General features: G+C 38.1%; 1 protein-coding gene across 13 annotated transcripts in view; it reads left to right on the top strand.

The window, feature by feature from the left end:
• MAPKAP1 (MAPK associated protein 1) overlaps positions 1–27,678 on the top strand; it is a 259,089-nt gene that overhangs the window by 101,156 nt on the left and 130,255 nt on the right. For all 13 annotated transcript variants that reach the window (XR_012008291.1, XR_012008292.1, XM_072777941.1 and 10 more), the window contains one exon: positions 14,584–14,756. Coding sequence is in view for 11 of the 13 variants with exons in the window: in XM_072777937.1 (XP_072634038.1) it covers positions 14,584–14,756 (173 nt within the window). In the remaining 2 variants the exon portion in view is untranslated. The remainder of the gene's footprint in view (positions 1–14,583; positions 14,757–27,678) is intronic.

Below are 27,678 nucleotides of genomic sequence, written 5' to 3'. Positions count from 1 at the left end.
GGTTTTTATGACTTACTAAATAATGATTCAGTAAAATTTTTGAATTATATCATTAAGAAATATTGAATCTTAAAGTGATAAAACACTTAGTCTTGAACATGCTACTGTGTAGAAATTTGTAGGCTTTTAAAAACTATTTAGAATTAAGGACACACACACACAAAAAAAAGAATTAAGGACACGGAATAAAAATTTTAAGGTATATATTGACATTTAAGAAATTTGTAGTATTTAATCAACTGAAGCCCTGTAAGAAATGAATATGATATATGTACCTGAATTATTTCCTTCAATATTTGTACAATTTTATAATCTCAAAGTACTTCACTATCTCTGGAATCAAATTGTCCTTCGGGGTAGTGGAAGGTTGTACCAACTTTTCTATATAATTTAGGAGAATGATAATAGCTGTACTGTAACCTTTTCTAGAGATACATCATCTAGTAATGGAGCCAAGTATACATTCTCCATTGAGTTTTAATTTTAAAAGTTGATATTAAATCTTAAAAAGACTCATTATATTATGGTAATTGATAGAGTTTAAAACATGTAACTCTTCTTTATGGTTTTAAAAAACCTATTTTTACTTTTAAAGCATATTGATTTTATTATATAAATGATTTAATAATGAAGAGGTCCCTATACTTACCCTAGGTGATGGGGCTTAGTTCATGCAAATTACTTTTCTCTGATATTATCATCATTATAGAAGCCATTGTTTGTATAATTAAATGCAAAGTGCTGTGTAACATTAATGATCTAAAGAATCCCACAATGGCTATGAAAATTCAAAATGGACACTTTACATTCCATTATGCTTTAAGATGGCTGGATTGTACTTATGTGAGAGCACCTTCTGTTATGTGCTGTAAGCGTCCTGAGGCTGGATGAGAAGAGGATGCAATGGCTTTTCTCTCTTAGTGACTGAGATAGAGACCTTTCTTTCCTATTGCCTCTGCTTTTCAGTTTTGTTTATTTGAAGGAATGATTTATCCAGAGATCTGCCTGATCCGATTAATGACTTGGGTAACAGTATGAGGAATAACCGACACCTGTATAACAGTTTGCAGTTCACAGAATATTTTTAACATGCTTTATTTTTACTTTCTACGCCCTACCATTCTCATTTCTCTTTTATGGCTAAGGAAATTGACTTTCAGAGAGGTTATGGGCTTGCCCAAGGTTGCACAGCTCAAGGCTGGCAGGCCCACGGTCAAGACCAGTTCTGTAGACTCTGCAAGGAGTTATCGAGCAAATATAACTCTTGATGGTAAAAACTGATAGTATCAGGAACTGCTTTCTGAATTTAAGACTTTGAGAAAATGGTTGTTATTCGTGGTGCAGTTTATGGATAGGCTTTCATATTTTACCATCATCCTCCCACCTCCCCATTTTGTAAAACTTCTTACCTGTATTTGAACAGGTTGATTATCTTGGAAACAAAAGAATTATCCAAGGCTATTACTCAAATCTCACTTGATAACAGATTGTTTAAACCAATAGCTGTAGGCATTTTATTTTTTCAAAAGTGGAAGAAGATTCTGTCAGACAGCACATCAAAATATGGAGGATTTGTTTTTAATAGAGAAAACCTTTCCTGAGAGCAACAACCCCCTTTCCTGTTTTGGGTCCAGGACTTGAGATTTACATTTACCATAGATGCTGTTGAAAGAAAAATTATGAAAATCACTAGCCTAAGAAAAACCAATGGAAGTGATATTTTCTGTGCTGTGTTACACTCTGGAAATGATTATAGTTACAGTCTGGCTCATTCCATGGTACTTAGTAACAAAGTTATTTTGTTTGAGGCTCTCAGATATATGAAGTGTCTGTGGAAGTGAAGGTGGGTTAGTTTTGGTTTCCTGAGGGCTAGAACTAAGACCAGTGGATAAAATCTGCAAGAATGTATGTACCTCAGTAGAAGGAAACCTGTTTCAGCCATCAAAACTGTTCGCCCAGAGACTGAAGTAAAGGGTTCACCTCTAAAGGTGGCAAGGAATTCATCAGTAAAGGTGTTCAGGAGAGATTGTAGGACAGTCATTTGGTGAAAATGTTTTAGAGGGGACAAGTCATAAAATTCCTTTCCATTTTACAGTGTGTGAGTGGTAGTAAAGTTGTGTGTTTTGTTTGTTTGCTTAAGTCTTTGAATGTGAAAGCAGGGAGAAAAAGGAAACCTAATAAACAGCCGGCATTTCTTCAGTATGGCATTTCTTCAGCATTCAGTATGGACAAGAGAGAAAAAGCACAATAGCAAGTGCTTTTAATATGCATGGTAATCATTCAATCCTTTCAACAGCTCCATGAGGAGGTACTTTTATAATCTATTTCTGTGCGGAAATAGTGATGGCAGAGAGGTTAAATAAAATTGTCCAAGGACAGACAGTAAATGGCATTGCTGAGAATTGAACTCAGGTCTTTGTAACTCTACAGCTTAATGCTTTTAACTACCACACTGCACTGCTTTACTAGCTCCTTTTAATATAATAAGGATCCTGAAAGTACCTACAGAACTCGACCTTGTTAAAGAAAGAGTGACAGTTGACGTTCTTAATAATAAAAGCTTAATGGAACCAAGGTTGGTGATTCAGAGGAAATTAATGAGATTTTGTCGATTTTATTTTAAACTTAACTTGTCAGAAAATAGTGTCCAGTGACAAACTGTAGAAATGTTTTTGATAAATTAACTTGACTACAGGTGCCAGATCAGGGAAATGTTAATTTAATAGCCTTTAAACGTTCCAGATTTATTGAGGGTTAAGATAGCACTACAAAGCCAAGCTCCTAGCTCTGAATGGATTTGTCATAGAACTTTATACAAAATCTATTCATAAGTTCAGTGCGACCATTTTGAATGTGAAAGTGAGTTTTTTCTCTGAGTCCATAAAGCCAGCATTTTATTGAGGGTAAAAGCTACTGTCTGGTATTTGGGGTGTTTTGCCCCCCTCCCCATATAGAACTTCTTTACTTCTCATAGCCAGTTAAGCCTGGCTTAGACCAGATTTAGACCAGATTTTGTTGAACATCATTATTACTCTGAACAAATAAAGTCCCTTAATAATCATCAGAGTAAGGATCATTTCAGACCTCTGTACCAAGTGATACCATATTTTTAAAGACTAGGCTATAGTTAGTTCCCCACTGGGCATGGAGTGTACTTAAAAAAATAATAATAAAATAAAAAAATAAAGACTAGGCCATAACGTGATATAGCATCCTTTGGTCCTTGCTGAGGGAGTTGGGAGGGAAGATACTGGTGAAAGGGACTGCAGCCATTCCTTTAAGAGAGTTTTAAGTTTTGAAGGCTACAAATAACCCTTTCATCAATTTGCATTATTACATTGTCTGCATACACTGATATATTTATTTCTGCATTAAAATTGCATATAATGATCTGCTTGTACAGTTGTGACTAATGGAATAATGTTGCCTGCTTTTTGTCTCTTTAATTGCAGAAGCCAAACTGTCTACCCTTTTTGTTTCTTTCCCTTGATAGAGAAATTGAACACTTAGCAACAGTTTTAGATCTGATATTCAATTTATTATTGACAAACCTTGATGTTAAGTCGTCCTGCTAACTGAACCTTCTGTCCTTCAGACTTAATTCAGCTAACTCACTTTATTATTTTTTAAAAGATTTTAATTAATTAATTCATTCATTCATTATTGAGAGAGAGAGAGAGACAGAGAGACAGAGAAAGCACCAGCAGCGGGAAGGGGCAGAGGGAGAGGAAGAATCTCAGGCAGACTCCATGCTAAACACAGAGCCTGACATAAGGCTCGATCTCATGACCCTGAAATCATGACCTGAGTCGAAATCTGGAATTAGACGCTCAACTGACTGAGCCACCTAGATGCCCCCAACCAATTCACTTTATATGGCTGTTTCTTAATTCAAGATTATTTTAAACTGAATACTATTTATTCTACTTATTTTCCCTATTTTGGAAACTATCAGGTGCATAATTTTGAAATTAATTTTATGATAGGCAGCAAATTGTATGCTATTTCAATTAACGGGATCAGATGAGAAAAACTTGGTTATGGATTATAGTGTTTAATTCATTATCATGTTCAAATTCTATATATTTCAATTCTGTATTAATTCATATTCTATATACTGAAGTTATTTTAAATTTTTAAGCTTTTATATTTTATGAACTACTTATTAATTGGATGATCTATGGTTCATAATATTGCTGTTTCACTTTGACCCAGTGATCTACTCTGAGGAATACGTGCACAAACATTTATATAAGAAAATGTTTATGGGGGGCAGCCCAGATGGCTCAGCGATTTAGCGCCTCCTTCAGCCCAGGGCCTGATCCTGGAGACCCGGGATCGAGTCCCACATTGGATTCCCTGCATGGAGCCTACCTCTCCCTCAGCCTATGTCTCTGCCTCTCTCCCTTTGTCTCTCATGAATAAATAAATGAAATCTTTAAAAAAAAAAAAAGAAAATATTTATGGGAATGTTATTTATAGTAGTGAAATATTAGAAACAATGTTCATATTTAACAGTAGAAGAATAGGTTGATAGTACCTCTGTATGCTATGATATGCAGGTATTTAAAATCATATGATGAAGGAATATTAATCATTTATTCCATGAATATAAGTAACTACTATATGTCAGGTCTGTTATTTTTTTTTTAAGGTTTTAAAGTTTTATTAATTTATTCATGAGAAACACAGAGAGGCAGAGACACAGGCAGAGGGAGAGGCAGGCTCCCTGTGGGGAGCCCGATGCAGAACTCGATCCTGGGACTCCCGGATCAGACCCTGAGCCAAAAGCAGATGCTCAACCGTTGAGCCACCCAGGCATCCCATATCAGGCCTGTTATTAGGTGCTGAGTGTATTTTAGAGAAGAAAGAGGGGGGTTCCTTAAGAACAGCGTCTGGGAAATAGAAAAGTTATAGCCAGTTTACGTGGAGCAGGAGAGAAGTGGTAGATCTTTAAGTCTGGTGGGTCAATTATGAAAGATAGTCTGAGAAATCCTTCGATAAACTAATGCCAGACCCCTACTACATTCTAGGCCCTAGGAGAATGCAAAATAGCCGAGGCACAGTTTTTCCCTTTGCAGTACGCATACTTGCATGAGAAGGTGGGAAGGAGGTAGTGAGGGTAGGTAGAGAAAAAGTGAAACCATAGGCTGTGCAAATTAAACTTCTAGGGAGCAGAGCAGAGGGAATTTGGACTTCCACCTTCTTGGAAGAAGAGACATTTGAAATTAAGAGAAAAAGGGATACATTTCTTGCTCAGTAACTGTGTGCTAGGCATTTTATATACATCTTATTTGTTTTGCCCATTAAAGGAATAGAGGTTCTGAGAGGTGCAGTTACTTGTCTAATATCTAAAGTCTAGAGGCTAAGGAAGTGGCAGAGCTAGGTTTCAAGCCTGGATCTAGCTGACCACAAATCTTGTGCTCTTTAACTACTGTTCAGTGCAAACTCTAGCAGTGATACCCTGGGACCAGAATGTGATGGTGGATATTTTTTTTTTTTTAAAGATTTTATTCATTCATTCATGATAGTCACACAGAGAGAGACAGAGAGGCAGAGACACAGGCAGAGGGAGAAGCAGGCTCCATGCACCGGGAGCCCGACGTGGGATTCGATCCCGGGTCTCCAGGATCGCGCCCTGGGCCAAAGGCAGGCGCCAAACCGCTGCGCCACCCAGGGATCCCGTGATGGTGGATATTAAATGCCATCCTAAGGAACAGGCATGCTGACGCTGGGGAAAGGCATCATATACTTCTTTCTGAGTTGGTGACGGGCCTGATCAGTGATTTGAGTCAAATCACATTGATCGCCAGAGGAAGATAACAGTATGGAGGGGAGAAGAGCGATAGTTGGGAGACTGCTGCATGCAGTGGTCTCACCGAGGCATGATGAAGCTTGAACCAGGGCCATGCTACTGAGGATGGGAGGAAGAAAGTTTTGAGAGACATTTCAGAGGCATTTGGATAGTGATGAGACAGAAGGAGGAGTTAAAGTAAGGCCCTACCTTGAGTGACAGAGTGGGTGGGAAAGCCCTGACTGAGATGGAACAAGGAAGGAGAGACAAACTGATGAAGAAATCAGCCTTGGACCTGTTGAGCTTGGGACTCTGGCCTGCATTTGCAAGCCATCAAGTCATGCAGAGGCCATGGGTCTTCTTGAATTGCATTTGTGTCAAGGAGGAATTGTTTTGCTATACAAAGTACTTTTCTTTTTGTTCTGAAACCTCAATTGGGAACATTCCTTGATTTAGAGGCTACTCTGGAGAGTGTTGTTTAACTCCAAATTTGTCAACCCATTGTAGGTTTATTACTTTTATTATTTATTTAAAATAGAAATTATGTAGCCTGCCACAGGAAGGTATCTGAGTTATTTTTTCCAACAGCCTGTCATAGCACCTGGTACAGAGTGTGCTCTTAATAAATTTTGCCAGATGACTTACCAGAGGCTACATTTTCAAAACTGATCCTCTTTCTCTTGTGTAAAACTCTTAAGCCCTTCATGGTGGTTCTTTCTGTATCTTTTTTCATTTATAATGGTAACATTTACTATTTTGTTTCTGATTGTGAAAATAATACATGCTCATCATAGAAAATGCAGAAAAATATAAAGTAGAAAATTAAAATCACTCACAATCCCATGTTTCAGAGAGAACTCCTGTTCACTTTTTTTGTATATTGGTATAGTATATGTTTAAATACAATAAACATCTTTTGCCTAGGTTAAGGATTCTGTTGAATGAAAGGGTACTTTTTGTTTTTTAAAGCTGGGAGACCTTTGCCAACCTGTTTTAGTCTGGGTTGGTTTGAGCTTTCACGACAGCCTGTACTTTCCCTCTTTTAAAGCTTTTATCCCATAATACAATGTAGACTTCAGCGGACTGTGAGTTTGTTGAGGGTCAATCTGCATTGAGTCTCACTTGATATTGTCTTCACAGAGTTCAGCATGGTGTTTCATTGGGTGTTTGTTGCATGCATGAGTGACTGAGAAAGATGCTGCTAATCCATTTTTCCATCTTTTTGTGCACCACTTCTTTGTGTTCTAATTATGCCTCCATTTCTCCGATTCTGTATTGTGGAACACATAAATTGCCATGCAGTGGAACTGTATAATATGATCTTTGTTTATTGCTAGTTGCTTTTTAATAGTTAGATGTTAGATCTTTGGAATATTGCTTGCCTTGATGTGTGATGAATACTTTTAATCCTTTGGTCACCTTTTTTTATATATAAGTTAATTACTTTCTATTATGTTGATGGATTATTTTATGTTTTAGATGATTCCCTCTAAATATTGCAGCATGGGAACTATTAGGTAGAGCTAACTGCCATCACCTTGAGTTTTTTTAGAAGAGGTTCCTTATTAAAAAAATACATAATTTCAGAGTTTGTCCAAGGCACTTTCCCCCTGTCATCAGTGCCTCAAGGTGGAATTAGAAGATTAAAAAGATAAAGTGCTTCATTCATTTAATAAGTATCTACCATATTTATTCATATAGTTTTCCCCACACTTGCTATTTCACCATGAAATAAAGAGGATAAAGGGATTCATAGGAGTACTCTGTAACTATCTGCCCTGTAGTCCAGCTGACAGTGGCAGAGTTCTCTGGAGTCTTAGTTCCCGAATACTTCCCCTTGGGCAGCTCCTCAGAATTCATTCTTTTGTAGGAAACTGCTTTAGGAAGTGGGTTTGTGAGAAAGTCAGGATGAAGGAGGTGGATTCAAGCCTTGAGACTTTTAGATGTTTTTACATTTAGAGGAACTTAAGAGAAAGAAGTCATTGGTGTTTCAAGTAGAGGCTTTGGAGTCAGACGCGAATTTGACCTCTGCTCTTCCACCTTAGTTGTGGGAGCTTGAGGATGACTATAGCCGGATAAGCCTTTTCTTGTCTATAATATTAGGTTAATGATAGAATTCTACCTCTTACAGTGATTGTGAGAATTAAATGAGCTAATTTACACAAACATTTACCAGAGCTTATTTAACAGTTGGTTCTAAAGAAATGCTAGCTCTTGTTATAATAATAAGTATTATTAGGGCTACTTTCAGCATCCATCTTTGTCCTCATGTGACTCTGTAATCGGCCTGAGTAATAGAAATGGGTCTTATTTTAAAACTTAGGCTCTTTCTGGCACATTGCTCTGCATTTCGAAAGCACTTTACAGTTTGTGAAGCACATTCACATTTCTCATTGTGATTCCTATAGGCCCTCAGAAGGAAGGAGGAATAAACCAGATTGGGTTGGGCCTGCAAACGAGGTTGAAAGGAGAGTGATAAGAGGGCAGTAAACCCACTGCAGAAAGCTTACCATTGTTTTAATTTTAACCTACTTTGACTGTCTGACAAGGTCACAACACTTGCTAATTTAATTCATCATTGGCAACTTAACTGGTCATTGGAATTAGTATGTCCCAGCTGAAAAACATGCATGAGTGTATGTACATTTATGTGTGTGCATGCATGAGTGAGAGAGTCAGAGAGAGAGAGAAGGAGCATTATTGTAAGAGAATTTCTTTTTTATTATTTTTTTTATTATTTGTTTTAGAACAGAGGTAAGACTGAAAAAAGTCTAATATTAGATTCTAGGTCATATGAGAAGCAAAATTTTTCTGAAAGTTTTTAGAACTCATTTTATGTGTCTCCTTACCCAAGTTCTGATCTCCCCCCCCCACCACCCTAGAGTTAGTTAAAGATGGAACCATTTGATTGCTCAAGTACTCCTTCTACTACTACCAGGAAACAGACCTTTCGAGGAAGGGCAAGATAGATGGATGGAGGAAACAAACATTTGTTGAGTTATGGCCATGTTGTTCTGGTAGGCATTTTGAGTCATCCATGCATTCATTCTGTAGTTTAGCAGATTTTTTTTGAGAGTTGTGCACGTTCCAGGCACAGTGCTAGCCATTGTGAATAGAGCAGTAAACAAAGCAGACATTATTATGGCTGCTCTCATGGAAGGTCAGAGGCCAGTGAGGAAAACATACACTGAAGGTGTACATAAATAAATATATAATATCAAATTGTTTAGTGCTGTGAAGGAAGTGAACAGGTTTTGTGTGAGAGATTAACTATGGAAACTTCTTTCCATAGGATTATCAGTGAAAGCCTGTGAGGAGGTGTCATGAGCTGAGCCTTCAATAATAATATTAATACCAGTAATAAAAATCCTTACAAGAGTTCTGTGATAGGTAGGTCATATCATTATCATTTTACATAGGAGGAAATAGAGGAACAAGGAGATTAAGGAACCTGCCCAGACCATACTTTAGAGAAGTATGAGATCGTGAGAAAGAACCTTCTAGATACAGTGAATAGCACTTGCTGTGGTCTTGAAAGTGGGAGAAACAAGTGTACACACACACACACACACACACACACACACACATCCAGGGCACTTCTAGAAGGCCAGCATAGCTGAAGTATGATAAGCAGGCCAAGGAGCAGCAATAAATGTTGTTGGGAGAGTTAAGCAGGGATCAGATCATGCAGTGCTTTGCTGGACATTGCAGGAGATTTTGATTTTATTCACAGTAAAATTCACATGGGAGCCATTTGTTGAATTTAAGCAGAGATATAATACCAAATTTGAGTTAAAAAAAAAATCTAGCTTGTGTGTCAAGAACAAATATAAGTAGGCAAGGGCACAGGAGGTACCCTATTAGAACAGTCCAGGGGAAACATCATGGTATTTTGATGTCAGTGGAGATAGAAGTGGAATGGTTTTGAAATACATATTTTTCAATGTTTAAAATTGAATTAAAACTCACTTACAGGGGTACCTGGGGGGCTCAGTGCTTGAGTGTTTGCCTTCGGCTCAGGTCATGATCTGGAGTCCTAGGACGATCCTCTCTGCCTATGTTTCTGCCTCTCTCTCTGTGTCTCTCATGAATAAATAAATAAAATATTTTTTAAAAACTCATTACATAGAGTTTACTATTTTAATGTTTTTCAACTGTATAATTTTGTGGTTTTCAGTATATTCACAATGTTATACAGCTATCACCACTAATTCCAGAACAATTCCATCACCCCAAAAAGAAACTTCATACTTCTCAATTCCCCATGCCCTCCCACCCCATATCCTGACAACCAGTAATCTTTTTGTTTCTATTGATTTGCGTATTCTGGACATTTCATATTAGTGGGTTCACTTTTATGAAATGGCTTCCTTCTTTTATACCTGGCTTCTTTTCTCTTAGCATATGCTTTCAAGCTTTATTCATGTTATAGCATGTGTCAGTACTTCATACCTTTTAATGGCTGAGTAATATTCCATTGTATACATTTTATCAGTTCATCAGTTCATGGGCATCTGGATTTTTTTCATTCTTTGGTTATTATGAATAATGCTCTTATATGTACACTTATGTATACGTTTTTATGTGAACATATGTTTTCAGTTCTCTTATGTACACCTAGGAATGGCATTGCTAAGTCATATAGTAACTATATGTTTAAGTTTTGAGAAACTGACAAACTATTTTTCCAGGATGACTGCATTGTTTTACATCCCCACTAACGATGTAGGAGAGTTCGAACTTCTCCATATCCTTGCTAATCTTTCCTATTTCTCCTACTTAAAAAAAAAAAAAATTATTACCATCCTAGTGAGTGTGAAGTGGTATCTCACTGTGATTTGTATTTGCATTTCTTTAATGAATAATGATGTTGAACATTTTTTCATGTATTTATTGGCCATTTGGATATTTTCTTTGGAGAAATGTTTATTCAAGTTCTTTGCCCTTTTAAAGATTGGATGGGCTGCCTGGGTACTCAGTCAGTTAAGTACCTGATTTTTCATTTTGCCTCAGGTCATGAGATTGAGCTCCTCATGAGGCTTAGTGGGGAGTCTGCTTGGGGTTCTCTCTTCCCTCTCTCTTTGCCCCTTCCCCTGCTTGCTCTCTCTCTCTCTCGCTCTCGCTCTCAAGTAAATAAATACATCTTTAAAGATTGGATTGTCTTTTTTGTTGTTGTTGAGTCGTAAGAATTATATATTATAGGTACTAAATTTTTGTCAGATACATGATTGGCAAATATTTTCTCCCATTCTGTGGGTTGTCTTTTTACTTTCTTGATAGTATCCTTTGAGGCACAAAAGTTTTTAATTTTTTTTAAAGATTTATTTATTTATTTATTCAGAGAGAGTGAAAGAGAGGCAGAGACACAGGCAGAGAGAGAAGCAGGCTCCATGCAGGGAGCCCGACGTGGGACTCGATCCCGGGTCTCCAGGATCACACCCCAGGCTGCAGGCGGCGCTAAACCACTGCGCCACCAGGGCTGCCCAGAAGTTTTTAATTTTTATAAAGTCCAGTTTATTTCATTTCGTTTAGCGTCTTGTTAAAGAAATCATTGCCTAATCCAAGGTCATGAAGAAGTTACATGCATGTTTTCTTCTAAAAGTTTTCTAGTTTTAGCCTTAAAGTTAAATCATTGATCCATTTTGAATTAATATTCGTATATGATGTGAAGTAAATTCATTCTTTTGTGTGTGGCTATCCAGTTGTCCCATTTGCTGAAAAGACTGTTTTTTCCTTTATTGAAATATATTTTTGTAGTAGACACTAGAACTTACTAAGGGAGTAGGTAGAAGGAAGGAGGAAGAAAGAAGAATCAAGACTACTGATTTCAGCAATGGGGTTAGTAGTGGTAACACTATGAAATGAAGGAGAGTGTTGTAATTTGGGGTGGGACAGAGTTAGGGATAGTGAAAAATTTAGATTTGAACTTAAGTTTTAACTCATCTGTGACACTTTTCTGCCTACTGTGTAAACAGTGTAAACAGTTTGATGTATGAATTTGGAATTCAAGAGAGAAGTTTGGGATGGAGATAAGATTTGGGTGTCAACAGGATATAGATTGTACTATAGCTTTGGGACTGTGAGATCACCCATGGAAGAAATACACAGAAAGACAAAAGAGAGCCCAATCTAGAGGCCAAGGAATGCTAACAGAGACTGTAGAGGTAAAGAAATCTGCAAAGGAGACTGAGAGACCAAAGAGGATTTACAAAAACTAACAATGTATGTCATAGAAGCCAAGAAAGGGAGAAGTTGATAATGTAGAAGAAGAGTAAAGTAAATGAAGGAGTAAAGTTCTTGTGAAAGTGAGAGCCAAAGGGACACAGAACATGAGTAGAGAGATTAACCTTTAATGAGATGTGTGACACTCCAGTGTCGGGGGTATGTGTGGTTAAATCTGAGTAAGTCTGTGAATTTAATTATGGGAGGATAAGAGAATTCCTTTCTGAAAGCTCTTATTTTCTTTTTTTTTTTTTTTTAAATTTGCTAGAACTCCTTTTTTTTTTTTTTTAATTTATTTATGATAGTCACAGAGAGAGAGAGAGAGGCAGAGACACAGGCAGAGGAAGAAGCAGGCTCCATGCACCGGGAGCCTGATGTGGGATTCGATCCCAGGTCTCCAGGATCGCGCCCTGGGCCAAAGGCAGGCGCCAAACCGCTGCGCCACCCAGGGATCCCAAGCTCTTATTTTCTTAATGAAGAATAAGAATATTTCTTGTTCCTTTGGCAGTACAAGAACAAAGGATAGGAGCTGAGGTCAAGGTGGACTCATGAGAAGTTTGAGGAGAGAAGCCAAAGTATGCAGTGATGGTCTTGCATGGGGCGCAAGTTGAATCAGGGGATGTAATAGGTTTGCTATACAATGCTGAGTGTTTTGAGATTTATCATCATGAATTTAAAGTCAATTCAATCTGTGCAGTTACATGATTTTTTTCCAGTAATGTTTCGCTGGGGAGTGCAGAGGGTTGGGTTCATCCGAGGCTGGCATTTTGCCAGTTGAGTCCCGTGGAGGAAGAGAGTATTAAACTGTATTTTTGAAAGATAGATTACAATGGTGGATCATGTAATCTGGAGGGTGTGGTGTTAGGAAATATAGGTGACATCATTTATAGTGATGAGTCAGTAAATTGTAAGTTGAAGAATTTGGGGGAACTACTTGAACAGGTGAGATGAAAATATATTAAAATATAATCAGTGAATAGATGTTCTAATTTGAGATTTTGGAGCTAGTACAGATCCTGGTGTACCCACTGCAATAAGTGATTAAAGGTGGAGTGGAGGGCAGACCGAGTGGCTCAGCGGTTTAGTGCCGCCTTTAGCCCAGGGTGTGATCCTGGAGACCCGGGATCGAGTCCCACGTCTGGCTCCCTGCATGGAGCCTGCTTCTCCCTCTGCCTGTGTCTCTGCCTCTCTCTTTATGTCTCTCATGAATAAATAAATAAAATCTTAAAAAAAAAAAAAGGAGTGGATAAAAAGACGTGGGATGACATGGTCTAGTGATTGAGGCACTTGGCTATTATATGGATTGTTCCTTTAGATGGAGTTCCAAGAATGATGATAGGTATTGGAGTGGAAAGAAGACTCAGTGAGGGATCCCTGGGTGGCGCAGCGGTTTGGAACCTGCCTTTGGCCCAGGGCGCGATCCTGGAGACCCGGGATCGGATCCCACTTCGGGCTCCCGGTGCATGGAGCCTGCTTCTCCCTCTGCCTGTGTCTCTGCGCCTCTCTCTCTCTCTCTGTGACTATCATAAGTAAATAAAAACTTAAAAAAAATTAAAAAAAAAAAGAAGACTCAGTGAGGGAGAAGCAGGACTAGAAGATTGGTGGGTAACAGAAACAAAAAAGTAAAGGGAGAGGTTAGTATAGTTGGAGGGCTTGGGTCTCAAAGCAACAAGGATTTTTGCAAGAAAGGGAAGTAATAGTTTGGAAGTAGGGGGACAAGAATACCTATCCAACCTCCTATCCTTGAGGACTTAGGGATTAAAAAGAAAAATGCAGAACAGTCTTCTGGGCAGCAGAGGAAACAGTATCTTCAATGACTAGCATGTGTCAGTTAAGACAAATAGGTGGAAGGAGTGTTTTTTTAAAAGGAGTGATTTATGGAAGTTTGTTGATTAGTACAGGAGTTTCAGAAGGCATGGAAGTTTCAGGAGAGAGAAGGGGTGAGTATGCGGAAGGGATTGAGGATGTAGAGAACAGTGTGGTTAGGACAGTAATAGAAGATGAGGAACCCTTGAACTTCAGTGCAGATGGCTGAAATAAACAGGTGGACTGCATAGGGGAATTAACCCCCCTAATCCCTGAGAAGGCAAACCCTTGGTTCCAGTGCTACAGGCCTAAATGCTTCCTCATGAAGTGTGATAGCTTTCCATGCAGCTTATCCCAAAGTCTCAAAGAGTGATATGGCAATTTTCAGGAAGGGCAGCTAATGTGTGGGTCTAATGGTGACTTGTCTAAGGCCACAGTGAATAAGTAGCGAAGCATATCACCTGACACCAAATATCCGGTCTGTTTACTACTCTTATTTTGTTTATTTTGGTTGTAGTGCTCATTTGGTCATTTACCTTACTACAGGCAGAGCTGGATCTATTAGACCATTAGAAAATGAAAATTAAAGGGGAAAAAAGACCTTAAAACTAGACAGTGTTTCTTCTCTGGGACCATTTCAAGCTCTTAAAGAGATCTCTGCTGGAGGATGAGAAATGGCTGGTGAGCAGTCATTGGGGCCCATTGGGATCTGCATGACCATGACTGAATGCTTTACCCTCATGTGTGTGTTTTGTCCACAGGGTCACGTAGGCACAACAGCAACCAAGAAGATCGACGTCTACCTCCCCCTGCACTCAAGCCAGGACAGGCTGCTGCCAATGACTGTGGTGACAATGGCCAGCGCCAGGGTGCAGGACTTGATTGGGCTCATCTGCTGGCAGTACACAAGTGAAGGACGGGAGCCGAAACTCAAGTAATCCTTCCTCTTTTTGGCTGCTCTAGTTTCTGGCTTCTTTTGGCCACCCCTGTTGCATTTTGCGCCCAGTTAGTCTTTCTAGGCATTGGTCTGGGAACCAGATGCCCACACAGATCCAGGTCAGGTTGCTTACCAGATTTTGGGCCTGTGTAGCTCAGGTGTATTTCAGAATCTGCTTACAAAGTAGACTGATAAGTTTGTGAATCCAGACATGAGGAAATATATTTTAGCAGTTTCAAAACCCTTTTGTGATGCTTGCTGGCAAAAGTTGCATGGGAGACCATAGGAGGGAACTAATATTTGTTGAACACCTACCATGAGTTGAGTACTAATGCTGACCTCTGCATACCCAATTTCTTGTTTAACTCTCCTGGTCTCTGTGAGATAAGCATTATGATCCTGATTCTGTAAAGGAGGAAATTCAGAATCAGAGGATTGATATTTGCTAAAGGTCACACCAATGGGAGATGGCAGCATCAAGATTTGACCCCTGGTCTGTTTAATGCTAAGGTTCTTGCATTATTTCCTTTTGGTCTGAATTATAGTTTTCTTTTTTATTGGTCAGTGGCACAGTTTTTCTCTCAGTCACTAATCTCTATTCGTGATTAAATAATTATATTAACAATATAGCACTTGAAAGTAGAATCTTTGCCTGTATAGCATAACTCGGACTTAAAGTGCTTTGTCGCATTGATTCTCCTATACTTGAATGTCTTATCTGATAGCCATCCTCTTCTAGTTTTCTGTGCTCTCTTGATCAATAAGATTTGAGATACAGCAAAATGTAGTACATGCCTTCGTTTTGGAAATGAATTCTCATGGAGACTTTCTCTTCTCTTAGAATGGTCCAGTCTGTGGTCAGTTTTTTCTTTCTTCTTAAGGTGCATTAAATTTGTATTTTAAATTACTCTTTGGGGGTACCTGGGTGGCTCAATTGGTTAAGCGACTGTTGATTTTGGCTTAGGTCTTGATCTCAGGGTCATGAGATCGAGCCCCACATCAGGCTCTGCAGTCTGCTTGAGATTCTGTCTCTTTCTCTCCCTCTCCCTCTATTCACTCACTCTCTCTCTCCCTCTCTCAAATAAAATCTTAAAAAAAAATAAAATTATTCTTTCAAGTTCTTACTGACATTGCCCTCTACTTTGTCTGATTAAATTGTAAATATAAAGATAATCTCTACTATTCCTGGCAATGAAAAAGCCTTTTCAACCACCTAGGTTCAGAAAAGGGTTGAGTCAGCAGTTCTGTCCAAGGCTGAGCTATTGTGTTATCCTTATAGGAGTCAAAGTGCTAGGGACTTTATACATGTTGTCTAAGTTAACTAAGATATTGCTTAGTGCAGGCACTGAGACCAAGAGACACCCAGGATTGGCTAGGGTTACACAGTGAGTAATGAACAGAGTCAGGAGTTGAATTGTGACATAATGTTACAAATGAGGAAATTAAAGCTTAGAGAGGCTAAGCAGCCTTCCTAAATCATACAGAAAGTGGTAGAACCGGCATTAAAACCTAAGGATCTCTCTTCAGAGCCCTAGCTCTTCACTGTTACATTATACTCCCTATGCTGTTATTACAGGTGATATTAAAATATTCACTGGATTCATACTTACTGGAGACACAGGCTAGAACTTGCCATACAGAAGTGAAAAAGGCATTTCATGCCCTCAGGGAGATTACCATCTAAGGTAAATATGCAGTAGTAGTACAATACAATAGCATGTAAATCAGGTTCTGTGAGAGCATCTGACTCCATGGTTGGGGGTGAGAGTGTAGTCATGAAGAGCGGCCTTGATTAAGTGACATCTAAACTGAAAATTTAAGGAGTAGGGAAAAGTAATGCAGTGAGGTTGAGAAGATGACGTTCTGAAACACAGGGAACAGTGTGGACTTCAATTATGATGGTCCTTCAAATTCAGTCTTTAACAAAGAGATGGAAAAATATTCCATGCTCATGGATTGGCAGAATTAATATTGTGAAAATGTCAATGTTACCCAGGGCAATTTACAGGTTTAATGCAATCCCTATCAAAATACAATGGACTTTCTTCAGAGAGAACAAATTATTTTAAGATTTGTGTGGAATCAGAAAAGACCCCAAATAGCCAGGGGAATTTTAAAAAAGAAAACCATAGCTGGGGGCATCACAATGCCAGATTTCAGGTTGTACTACAAAGCTGTGGTCATCAAGACAGTGTGACTGGCACAAAAACAGACACATCGATCAATGGAACAGAATAGAGAATCCAGAAGTGGACCTTCAACTTTATGGTCAACTAATACTCGATAAAGGAGGAAAGACTATCCACTGAAGAAAGACAGTCTCTTCAATAAATGGTGCTGGGAAAATTGGACATCCACTTGTCAAAATGCAGAAGAATGAAACTAGACCACTCTCTTTCACCATACACAAAGATAAACTCAAAATGGATGAAAGATCTAAATGTGAGACAAGATTCCACCAAAATCCTAGAGGAGAACACAGGCAACACCCTTTTTGAACTCGGCCACAGTAACATCTTGCAAGATACATCCACGAAGGCAAAAGAAACAAAAGCAAAAATGAACTATTGGGACTTTATCAAGATAAGAAGCTTTTGCACAGCAAAGGATACAGTCAACAAAACTCAAAGACAACCTATAGAATGGGAGAAGATACTTGCAAATGACATATCAGATAAAGGGCTAGTTTCCAAGATCTATAAAGAACTTATTAAACTCAACACCTAAGAAACAAACAATCCAATCATGAAATGGGCAAAAGACATGAACAGAAATCTCACAGAGGAAGACATAGACATGGCCAAGAAGCACATGAGAAAATGCTCCGCATCACTTGCCATCAGGAAAATACAAATCAAAACCACAATGAGATCCTACCTCACACCAGTGAGAATGGGGCAAATTAACAAGGCAGGAAACCACAAATGTTGGAGAGGATGCGGAGAAAAGGGAACCCTCTTACACTGTTGGTGGGAATGTGAACTGGTGCAGCCACTCTGGAAAACTGTGTGGAGGTTCCTCAAAGAGTTAAAAACAGATCTGCCCTAGGACCCAGCAATTGCACTGCTGGGGATTTACCCCAAAGATGCAGATGCAATAAAACACCAGGACCCCGAAGTTTCTAGCAGCAACGTCCACAATAGCCAAACTGTGGAAGGAGCCTCGGTGTCCCTCGAAAGATGAATGGATAAAGAAGATGTGGTTTATGTATACAATGGAATATTATTCAGCCATTAGAAATAACAAATACCCACCATTTGCATCGACATGGATGGAACTGGAGGGTATTATGCTGAGTGAAATAAGTCAATTGGAGAAGGACAAACATTATATGGTCTCATTCATTTGGGGAATATAAATAATAATGAAAGGGAATAGAAGGGAAGGGAGAAGAAATGGGTAGGAAATATCAGAAAGGGAGACAGAACATGAAGACCCCTAACTCTGGGAAATGAACTAGGGGTGGTGGAAGGGGAGGAGGGCAGGGGGTGGGGGTGAATGGGTGACGGGCACTGAGGGAGGCACTTGATGGGATGAGCACTGGGTGTTATTCTGTATGTTGGCAAATTGAACACCAATAAAAAATAAATTTATTATAAAAAATAAAAATAATAAAAATAAAAAAATAAAAAAACAAATTCAGTCTTTAAATTCTGTATTCTGTTCCAAATGCACAGCAGTGATAAATAAAATATGTTACTGTCATACTTGTACTTTAGTAACAAGATAAACATGCTGGTAGACTAAAAGCAGAACCAAAGTATGGAAGTAGGCAGCATGCACAGGTTGTTGATTCTTTTAGGGTGGTACTTCCCACAGAACATGTTGTGAATAAGTTTACCAGGGTGTGAAATACTGATTATTATCAGGCTTCAGGGTAGCTGGCAGGGCCTGGGTGGTCAGAGCCCCCAGCTATATCATTTATGGGTGGGGAAGAGTCTCATCCACCTACCCCTGTGCTATACACATAGTATTATTTTAAAAGTATGCCATGATGTCAGAAAAGAATGGGCAACACTGCTTGTGAGTATGGAGACCAAAGGACCATCATGCCTGGATGGGGACCAGAGGAAGTCTCACTGCTGGAAATGAGGATCTGGGGTGGGATTGTCCTAACTATGAAAGGAAACTGAACAAAGCTGCCTGGATCTGTGGCTTGTTTAAAGTTGTGTTTCTGGGGTGGTGGAGGAGTAGAGATAACAGTGCGAGTAGGACCTGGCCATGACATGACTACCTTTATGATATCCCTAGTGTTTACAAGTGATAGGAACCCTAAGCTGCCAGGGTAAGACCTAGTTCTAGAGTGGAGCTCTCTGCTCGGACGGGGATGGAGGATGGTGGCAAAAACTGTAGAAACAGAGAGGGGTGGAAGAGGAAGGGCGGGAGAGAGAGAGAGACAAAAAAAAAAGAGAGAGAGAAACTGTTCCTATTCAAGAAGAGCTAGCAAATTAAAATTCCCAAACAAACACATATAGGTAGTACTAAGACAATAATCAGGAGATGGATGCACTTCCAGCAAAATATAGTAAAGCAATCTGAAAATTAACCTTAAATAAATATCTTCAAAATCTTCAAAGAGATGAAGGAATAACATCCCTGGTAAATTTCTGGAAATAGTGAAAGAAAACCAAACAGATGAGAATTAAGGGGTGGATTTAGAAGAGAACCAATGAAAAGTCCTGGAAATATAAAATGCACTTATTAAAGTAACAACAAAAAAGTATATGGAATAAACTCCTGACTGGGCACAGTTAAAGAGGGACTGAGTTGAAAGAAAAAACCAGTGATTTCAACCTGGGATATGACACAAAAAAGATAAAGAGATTCAGGGAATGAAACATGAGCAAGTTAAGAGACATGGAGGAAAGATGGAGAGCCTCCCGCTGGTGAGGCAGAGAATGGAGGGAATCTCAGAGAAACAGTATTCAAAAAGATAATGATACCAGAGTATTTCCCAGAATTGAAAGCAGATACAAGTGAGTCTTCATATTAAAAGCTCATATACAGAGGCACCTGGGTGGCTCCATCAGTTAAGCCTCTGCCTTAGGCTTAGGTCATGATCCCAGGGTCCTGGGATCAAGCCCTGCATCGTACTTCCTGCTCAGTGGAAGCCTGCTTCTTCTTCTCCCTCTGTCGTTCCCCTTGCTTGTGCTCTCTGGCTCTAGCTCTCTGTCAAATACATAAATAAAATCCTTTAAAAGTAAAAAGCATATACAAATGAAATGGAGGAAGGATAGCCTTTTCAACAAATGCTGCTGGAAAAACTAGACATCCATAAACCAAGAAAATCAACATAAACATCATCTATTTTGTACAAAAGTGATTCGAAAAAAAAAAAGAAAAAGAAAAAAGAAAAAAAAAAAAGTGATTCGAAAATGAGTTGAGACCGAAATGTAAAACTATAAAATTTTAGGAGAAAGCAGAACAGGGACACCTGGGTGGCTAGTGGTTGAGTGTCTGCCTTTGACTCAGGACTTGATCCTGGGGTCCTGGGATTGAGTCCCGCATCAGGCATTGCTCAGGGAGCCTGCTTCTTCCTCTGCTTGTGTGTCTGCTCTCTGTGTGTTTCTCATGAATAAATAAATAAAATCTTAAAGAGAGAGAGAGAGAGAAGAAACAAAATCTTTGGGACTAAGAACTAGATGAAGAGTTCTCGTACATGGCACTGAAAGCAGGATCCATAACAAAACAAGATGGTCAGTTGGACTTCATCAAAATTGAGAACTGTTCCTTTACAAAAGATCTTTACTTTCTTTCCATTCCAGAAGCTGTCAGGCAGCCATTCTCCCTTCTCCTTTCCCATGGGCCAGAGTCTTCAGCTTCACCTGACTAAGGGAAATGAAGGGGGTTGGGAGGTGGGGTGTGGTGAGAGTCTTAATAGAATTTAAGGCAAAAAAAAACATCAGTAGGGATATTTCAGTAAACTACATAATGAAAAAAGAGACACAGCCCACCAAAATAATAATTATGACTGTGTAGGCACCTAGCAATATAGTCCCAGAATATTTTAAGAGAATTGTAAAGCAGCATTGACTGATCCACAGTCATAATGGGAAATTTTGTTGCATTCCTATCAAAAACTTGTTGATAAAGCAGACAAAAAAATAGTAAGGATGAGAAAGATTTAAATAATTTAGCAATTCTGAACCCCCCAAACAGATTATCTCTTACTAGTACTAGTTTGTAAGCCTATGAAATTGAATGCGTCTTACTAAGATTTATATTCCTTTTTTTTTTTTTTAAGTTTTATTTATTTATTCATGAGAGATACAGAGAGAGGCAGAGACAGGTAGAGGGAGAAGCAGGCTCCCTGCAGGGAGCCCGCTATGGGACTTGATTCCGGAACTCCAGGATCACACCCTGAGCCAAAGGCAGATGCTTAGCCATTGAGCCATCCAGGAGTCCCAAGATTTATATTCCTTTTTTTTTTTTTTAATTTTTATTTATTTATGATAGTCACAGAGAGAGAGAGAGAGGCAGAGACACAGGCAGAGGGAGAAGCAGGCTCCATGTACCGGGAGCCTGATGTGGGATTCGATCCCGGGTCTCCAGGATCGCGCCCTGGGCCAAAGGCAGGTGCCAAACCGCTGCGCCACCCAGGGATCCCCCAAGATTTATATTCCTGAAGTATCTAACACATTCACATTTTTTAGTAGTTGCTTTATTAGTATATTTTGAATGAAAGAATTACATTGAATCTGAATAAACCATTGGTCCTCTGAAATTTTTTACAATTATTATGTGACAGTGGATTTCTCAGTTTTGTTTGGTATAAGACAATCTATAAAATAAATCCCTGGGAGCTCTTCCTGTCAGACAGTGCAGTACAAGGTATTTTCTTTCTAGCTCATTTGTACTTAAGGGTTGGAATGGATCCTTATTTGATCTTTTCCAGTGGGTTAGCCCTATGAAGATCTCTTCATTCACAGGGGCCAAATTGCTAGATGGATGGTTGCAGTCTGATTGTTAAGAAAACCATTTATTTAGGAATACTGTTCTTTTGTCTCTCTGCCTTGAAAACTGTCACTGGTAGTAGTAGACTTTGGCACCAGGGAAGGAATGAAGAATTTGGCATTTGGCTAGAATTTTTGGCTTCCTTTACTCTTATACCTGTTAACTCTTGAGCAAGATAGAATGTGGTACTTAAGTTAATTCCCTGCTTATTTTGAGACAGTGATTTTAGGAAAAACATTTGTTAGAAATGAACTGAAATCATTTCAATCTCTAGATAGTTGAATTTTTAAATTTAGACTTTGTTATGTAGATTGATGTTTATTGAATTTTCATCATAAAATATGGCCTATAAAATTTCTGCCTAGAGATTTATTTATATTTTGGGGGCTTACTATACAATGAATTTTTATAAATATTTTGTGGATTCTGGAAAAATATTCTCTATAGGTTATAGAATTAAGTATATTCTTACTAAAGCAGTATGTTTAATTACTACTATGTTCTTATATTTTTGTCTATTTGGTCTATGGATGGATTAAGAGAAATGGATTAATGTTTCCATTTTCTTGTTCCTGTCAGTTTCTTCTGAGATTTCAACAGTTTCCACTTTCATGTTTCAGCACACAAACATGTTCATGTATTTCATATCTTACTGTGAGTTGTACTTTTTTCAATATGAAGCAACCTGTTTGTTTTATGTATTGTGTCCTGCCTTTTTCTTTGCTTTATTTCATTAATATGAGCTTTTCTACCCCTGTTCTTTGCATTTGTCTGACCCATCTTTGTGTTCAGCCAATACCTTTGCCTTAAAAAATATATATGTTGAATAATTTTGTGAAGTTTTTCTTTTTTGACTCTAAATCACTCTTTTAAAAGAAAAAAAAAGATTTTTACGTAATGTCTACACCCAATGTGGGGCTTCAACTCACAACCTCGAGATCAAGAGTCTCATGCTCCACTGACTCAGCCAGCCAGGCTCACCTAAATCATTTTTTATAGGGAAGTTTATCTTACTAACATTTATCATCACCATTGATGTGTTAGTTTCATGTTAGTCAACTTGTGTTTAAGCTTTGTGTTTTATGCGTCTTTGTTATTGTTTTTTCTGTTTTGATTTATTTAAAATTCTGAAGTCAGTTACCTATAAGATTTTTAAAACATTTTTTTAAATAGGCTTTATTTTATTTTATTTTTAATTTTTTGTAAATAAGCTTTTTTTTTTTTTTTTTTTTTTTTTTTTTTATGATAGTCACAGAGAGAGAGAGGCAGAGACATAGGCAGAGACATAGGCAGAGGGAGAAGCAGGCTCCATGCACCAGGAGCCTGACATGGGATCGCGTTACCTGGGCCAAAGGCAGGCGCTAAACTGCTGCGCCACCGGGGTTCCCAAATAGGTTTTATTTTTAAAGCAGTTTTAGATTTATAGAAAAACCACACAGAAAACTCAGAATTGCTACACATCTCCTTCCTGACACTTGTTTTCCCCTATTATTAACACCTTGCATCAGTGTGGTATATTACAATTGATGAACCAATATTGATACATTATTATTAACTAAAGTTCATAATTTACATTAGGGTACACTCTTTGTATTGTACAATTCTCTTTTTTTTTTTTTTTAAGTTTATTTATTCTTTTAGTAATCTCTACACCCAGTATGGGACTCAGATTCATGACCCTGAAATCAAGAGTTGTATGCTCTTCTAACTAGCCAGCCAGGCACCTCTGTATGGTACATTTCTTTCTTTTTTTCTTTCTTTTTTTTTTTTTTAAGATTTTACTTATTTATTCATGAGAGATAGAGATAGGCAGAGGGAGAAGCAGGCTCCATGCAAGAAGCCCAATGTGGGACTCAATCCCGGGACTCTGCGATCATGCCCTGAGCCAAAGGCAGACACTCAACTGCTGAGCCACTCAGGCATCCCTGTATGGTACATTTCTAATTATTGCATCATAGAGAATTATTTCACCACACTAAAAATGCCCTGTGCTCCACTTTCATCCCTCGCTTCTCACCTTTGGCAACTGCTTATCTTTTAACTGTCTATAGTTTTGCATTTTCCAGAACGTCAGCTAGATGAAATCATACTATGAAAGACTTTTCAGACTGTCATCTTTCACTTAGCAATATGTATTTAAGGTTCCTTTATGTCTTTTCGTGGCTTGATAGTTCATTTCTTTATATAACTGAATACTATTCCGTGGCATGAATGCACCACAGTTTGTTTTTCCATTCACCTACTGAAGAACAGCTTGTTTCCAATTTTCAGCAATTATTAGTAAATCTACTATAAACATTTATGGCAGGTTTTCATGTAGACAAAAGTTTTCAGTTCATTTTGCAAGTAACTTAGAGGAGTGCAATTGCTGGATTGTATGATAAGCCTTTGCTTAGCTTTCTAAGAAACTGCCAGCATATCTTCCAAAGTAGTTATACTGTTTTGTATTTCCATCATCAATGCATGAGAGTTCCTTTTGCTGCAAATCCTTTCCAGTATTTGGTTTTGTAAGTGCTTTGGAATTTAGCTATTTTAATAGGTATGCAGTGATATCTCATTTTTGCTTTAATATGCAATTCCCTAACAAAATGATAGTGAGCATCTTTTTATATGTTTATTTGACACCAATCTATATTCTTGGTCAGCTGTCCCAAGTTTTTGGCCAATTTATAATCAGGTTGCTTTCTTATTGATTTTTAAGAGTTTTTTGTATATTTTCAGATATTTGTTTTATAAAGATTTTCTCCCAATCTGTGGCTTATCTTTTCATTTTCATAACAGCATCAACTCCAACTTAGCAGTTTTTTCTTTCATAAATTGTACCTAAAAAGTCATCACTGAACCCAACATTACCTAAATTCTATTGTATGTTATCGTCTAGAAGTTGTTTTTTTTTTTTTTTAAGATTTTATTTACTTATTCATGAGAGACACACAGAGGGGGAGACACACAGGCAGAGGGAGAAGCAGGCTCCCTGTGGGGAGCCCAATATAGGACTTGATCCCAGGACCACACCCTGAACTGAAGGCAGGTGCTCAACCACTGAGCCATCCAGGAGTCCCTTTTCTAGAAGTTTTTTATGTCTTTTTGTGCTTTACAGTTAGGTCTGTGATTCATTTTGAGTTAATTTTTATTAAACATTTTAATTAAATTAAAATTTGTTAAGTCTATGTCTGGATTTAGTTTTTTTTTACATGTAAATACCTACTTGAAAAGATTATACTTTGTCCATTCCTTTTTTTTTTTTTTTTTTTTTTTGCTGCTTTTCTCCCAAAGCCTTTGATCCTTTGTCAAATATCAGTTGACTATCAGTGGATCTATTTTTGACATATAAATTTTTTTAAACATTCCTTTTTAATCTGCATTTCATCATATTCAAGAGTGAAATAATATTTTTTGAGTAACACTCATTTATGAAAGAGAGAAAAATAAAATTCAGTGAGGTTTTATCCTGTCAAGAATTTGAGGTAGGAGGTATATACCTAATCTTTACAGGCACCCTCATTTACTCTATAGATAACTTAAGTGATTCTTCAAGGGTAATTTCGACTAGTCCCAATTTTTGTGCAAATTTTAGTCATATATTATGACTCTGTTGTACACTAGAATGGCTATTCCTTGTCTTCTTCTTTTCATTTGTCCCTTAAACATTCAACATATTTCACTGACCTCTTGTTTACTATTGTTCTTTATCAGGCTACTGATGGGTGAGCTGCTAAAAGCTTAAAGAGTTTTGCTGTAGTCTAGAAAGCTGTAGTAGTATACTTTTGAGATTATTGCATTGCTCAATGAGTGGCAGTTTCTGGCAATAGAGCAGTGCTCTCCAAAAGAATTATGATGCAACCACTTCATACCTGTCAGAATGGCTGTCATCAGAAAGACAAGATACAACAAATGTTGGCGAGGATATGGAGAAAAGGGAACCTTTGTGTACTGTTGGTAGGAATGTAACTAGGTACAACCACAATGGAAAGCAATATAGAGGTTCCTCAAAAAATTAAAAAAAGAACTACCGTATGATCTAGCAATCCCACTTCTGGGTATATATCCAAAGGAAAAGAAAACAGGATCTTGAAAAGGTATCTACACTCCCATGTTCATTATAGCATTTTTTACAGTAGTCATGATACGGAAACAATCTAAGTGTCTATTGAAAAAATAAAGAAGGGACACCTGGGTGGCTCAGCGGTTTAGAGCCTGCTTTCGGCCCGGGGTGTGATCCTGGAGTCCTGGGATTGAGTCCCATGTTGGGCTCCCTGCATGGAGCCTGCTTCTTCCTCTGCCTATGTCTCTGCCTCTCTCTCTCTTTCTGTGTCTCTCATGAATAAATAAAATCTTAAAAAAAAAAAAAGATAAAGAAGATGTGGAATATGTATACACATACATACATACACAAACACACACAATGGAATATTATTCAGCTGTGAGAAAGAAGGAAATCCTGCCATTTGCAACAACATGGATTGACCTTGAGAGCATTATGCTAAGTGAGATAAGTACATAATATCACTTATATGTGCACTCTAAAACCAAATATGCAGAAACAGATTAGAATGGTGATTACTATGGACTGGGGGATAGGGTAAATGGGGAGATATTGGTTAAAGAGTACAAACTTTCAGTTAGAAAATGAATACATTTGGGGGGCACCTGCCTCAGTCGGTAAAGTGCCTGACTCTGGATTTCCCCTGCCTCTTCTTAGAGTATAGCATAGTGGTTAAGAGTGGGATCCAAAGCAATAGTCTTGGTTTGAATTCTGGCATTAACACTTATCAATGTGATCTTAGATGAATTGATTTAATCCCATGTACTGTAGTTATCTTGCGTGTAAAATGAGGATGGAAGCTTTGTAAAGAGGTAGGTATGAAAATAAGATGAGAAAATACATGACAAGTGTCCAGTGTTTATTTCTGTTCAATACAACAACTACAGCCAGCTGCTAGTACAACCAATACTGATAGTAGTTCAGCAACAGAAATATAACTTAGCCCTTTCTTAATGATTTAGAGAATTGTACTGTGCTATGATACACTAGTATTCTTGTGGGCTTATATAAGTATATAAGAATATTTGACCTTACATTGTTTTCTGACAACTTTGCAGTTTGAATTCTTTATACTTCCCCATTTTTGCTATCTATATAACCACCTGTCTGCTCTCCTCCCATTTCTGGTTTGCTGCTTCTAATTTATATTCCTTAGAGTCATCATTGAGAACCACTTACCTAAATAATACGGCCTTAGAGGCCCTTCCCATTCTGACCCTCAGCTGTGCTCCTATGCATCCATTCTTTAACTGGCAACTTCTTGACACAGATACCATGTCTGCTTTTGCTGTTTCCTTAGTCAGAAATGCCTTTCTCACTCTTCTCTTGATACCCAGCTTAATCTTAAAGGCTTCATTTTTTTGTTATTCCTTCATTCAGCAAAAATTTATGGAGTTCCAGGCCCTAAGTATTGAGGATAAAATGGAGAATAAGAGAAATGTGATTGCTGCTCAAAAAATTTACAGTTTGATGGGGAAGAAGAAATTATCAAATGTAAGAGCACTTTGTAACTGGCTCATTTCACTTATCATTTGTATTCATTCATGCATTCAGTAAATATTTATTGAGTGTGTGTTATATACCACATATTTTGCTGGATATACAATGGTAAGTAGAGCCACACACGGTCTTTCTTTCATGAATTCCACAATCTAGTGAGAGAAATGGACAATAATTAAAAAAAAACAAATAATTAAGCTAAGTAATGTTTGCATAAAAATGGAGTTAAGTAATGTGAAGGACAGAAATGCCATTTATGAGAGCCTAGCCTTAGGAGTCAAAGAGAAATTCCCTGAGAAGGGTGCCTGAATGATTCTGTCAGTTAAGCCTCTGCCTTCAGCTCAGTTCATGATTCCAGGTTCCTGGGATCGAGCCCTGCATCAGGCTCCTTGCTTAGCAGGGAGCCTGCTTCTCCCCCTC

The sequence above is a fragment of the Canis lupus genome, chromosome 16 (assembly GCF_048164855.1).
Source record: "Canis lupus baileyi chromosome 16, mCanLup2.hap1, whole genome shotgun sequence".
NCBI lineage: Eukaryota > Metazoa > Chordata > Mammalia > Carnivora > Canidae > Canis > Canis lupus.
Note: the sequence above shows the minus strand (reverse complement) of the source record. Positions and strands in the feature narration are given on the sequence as shown.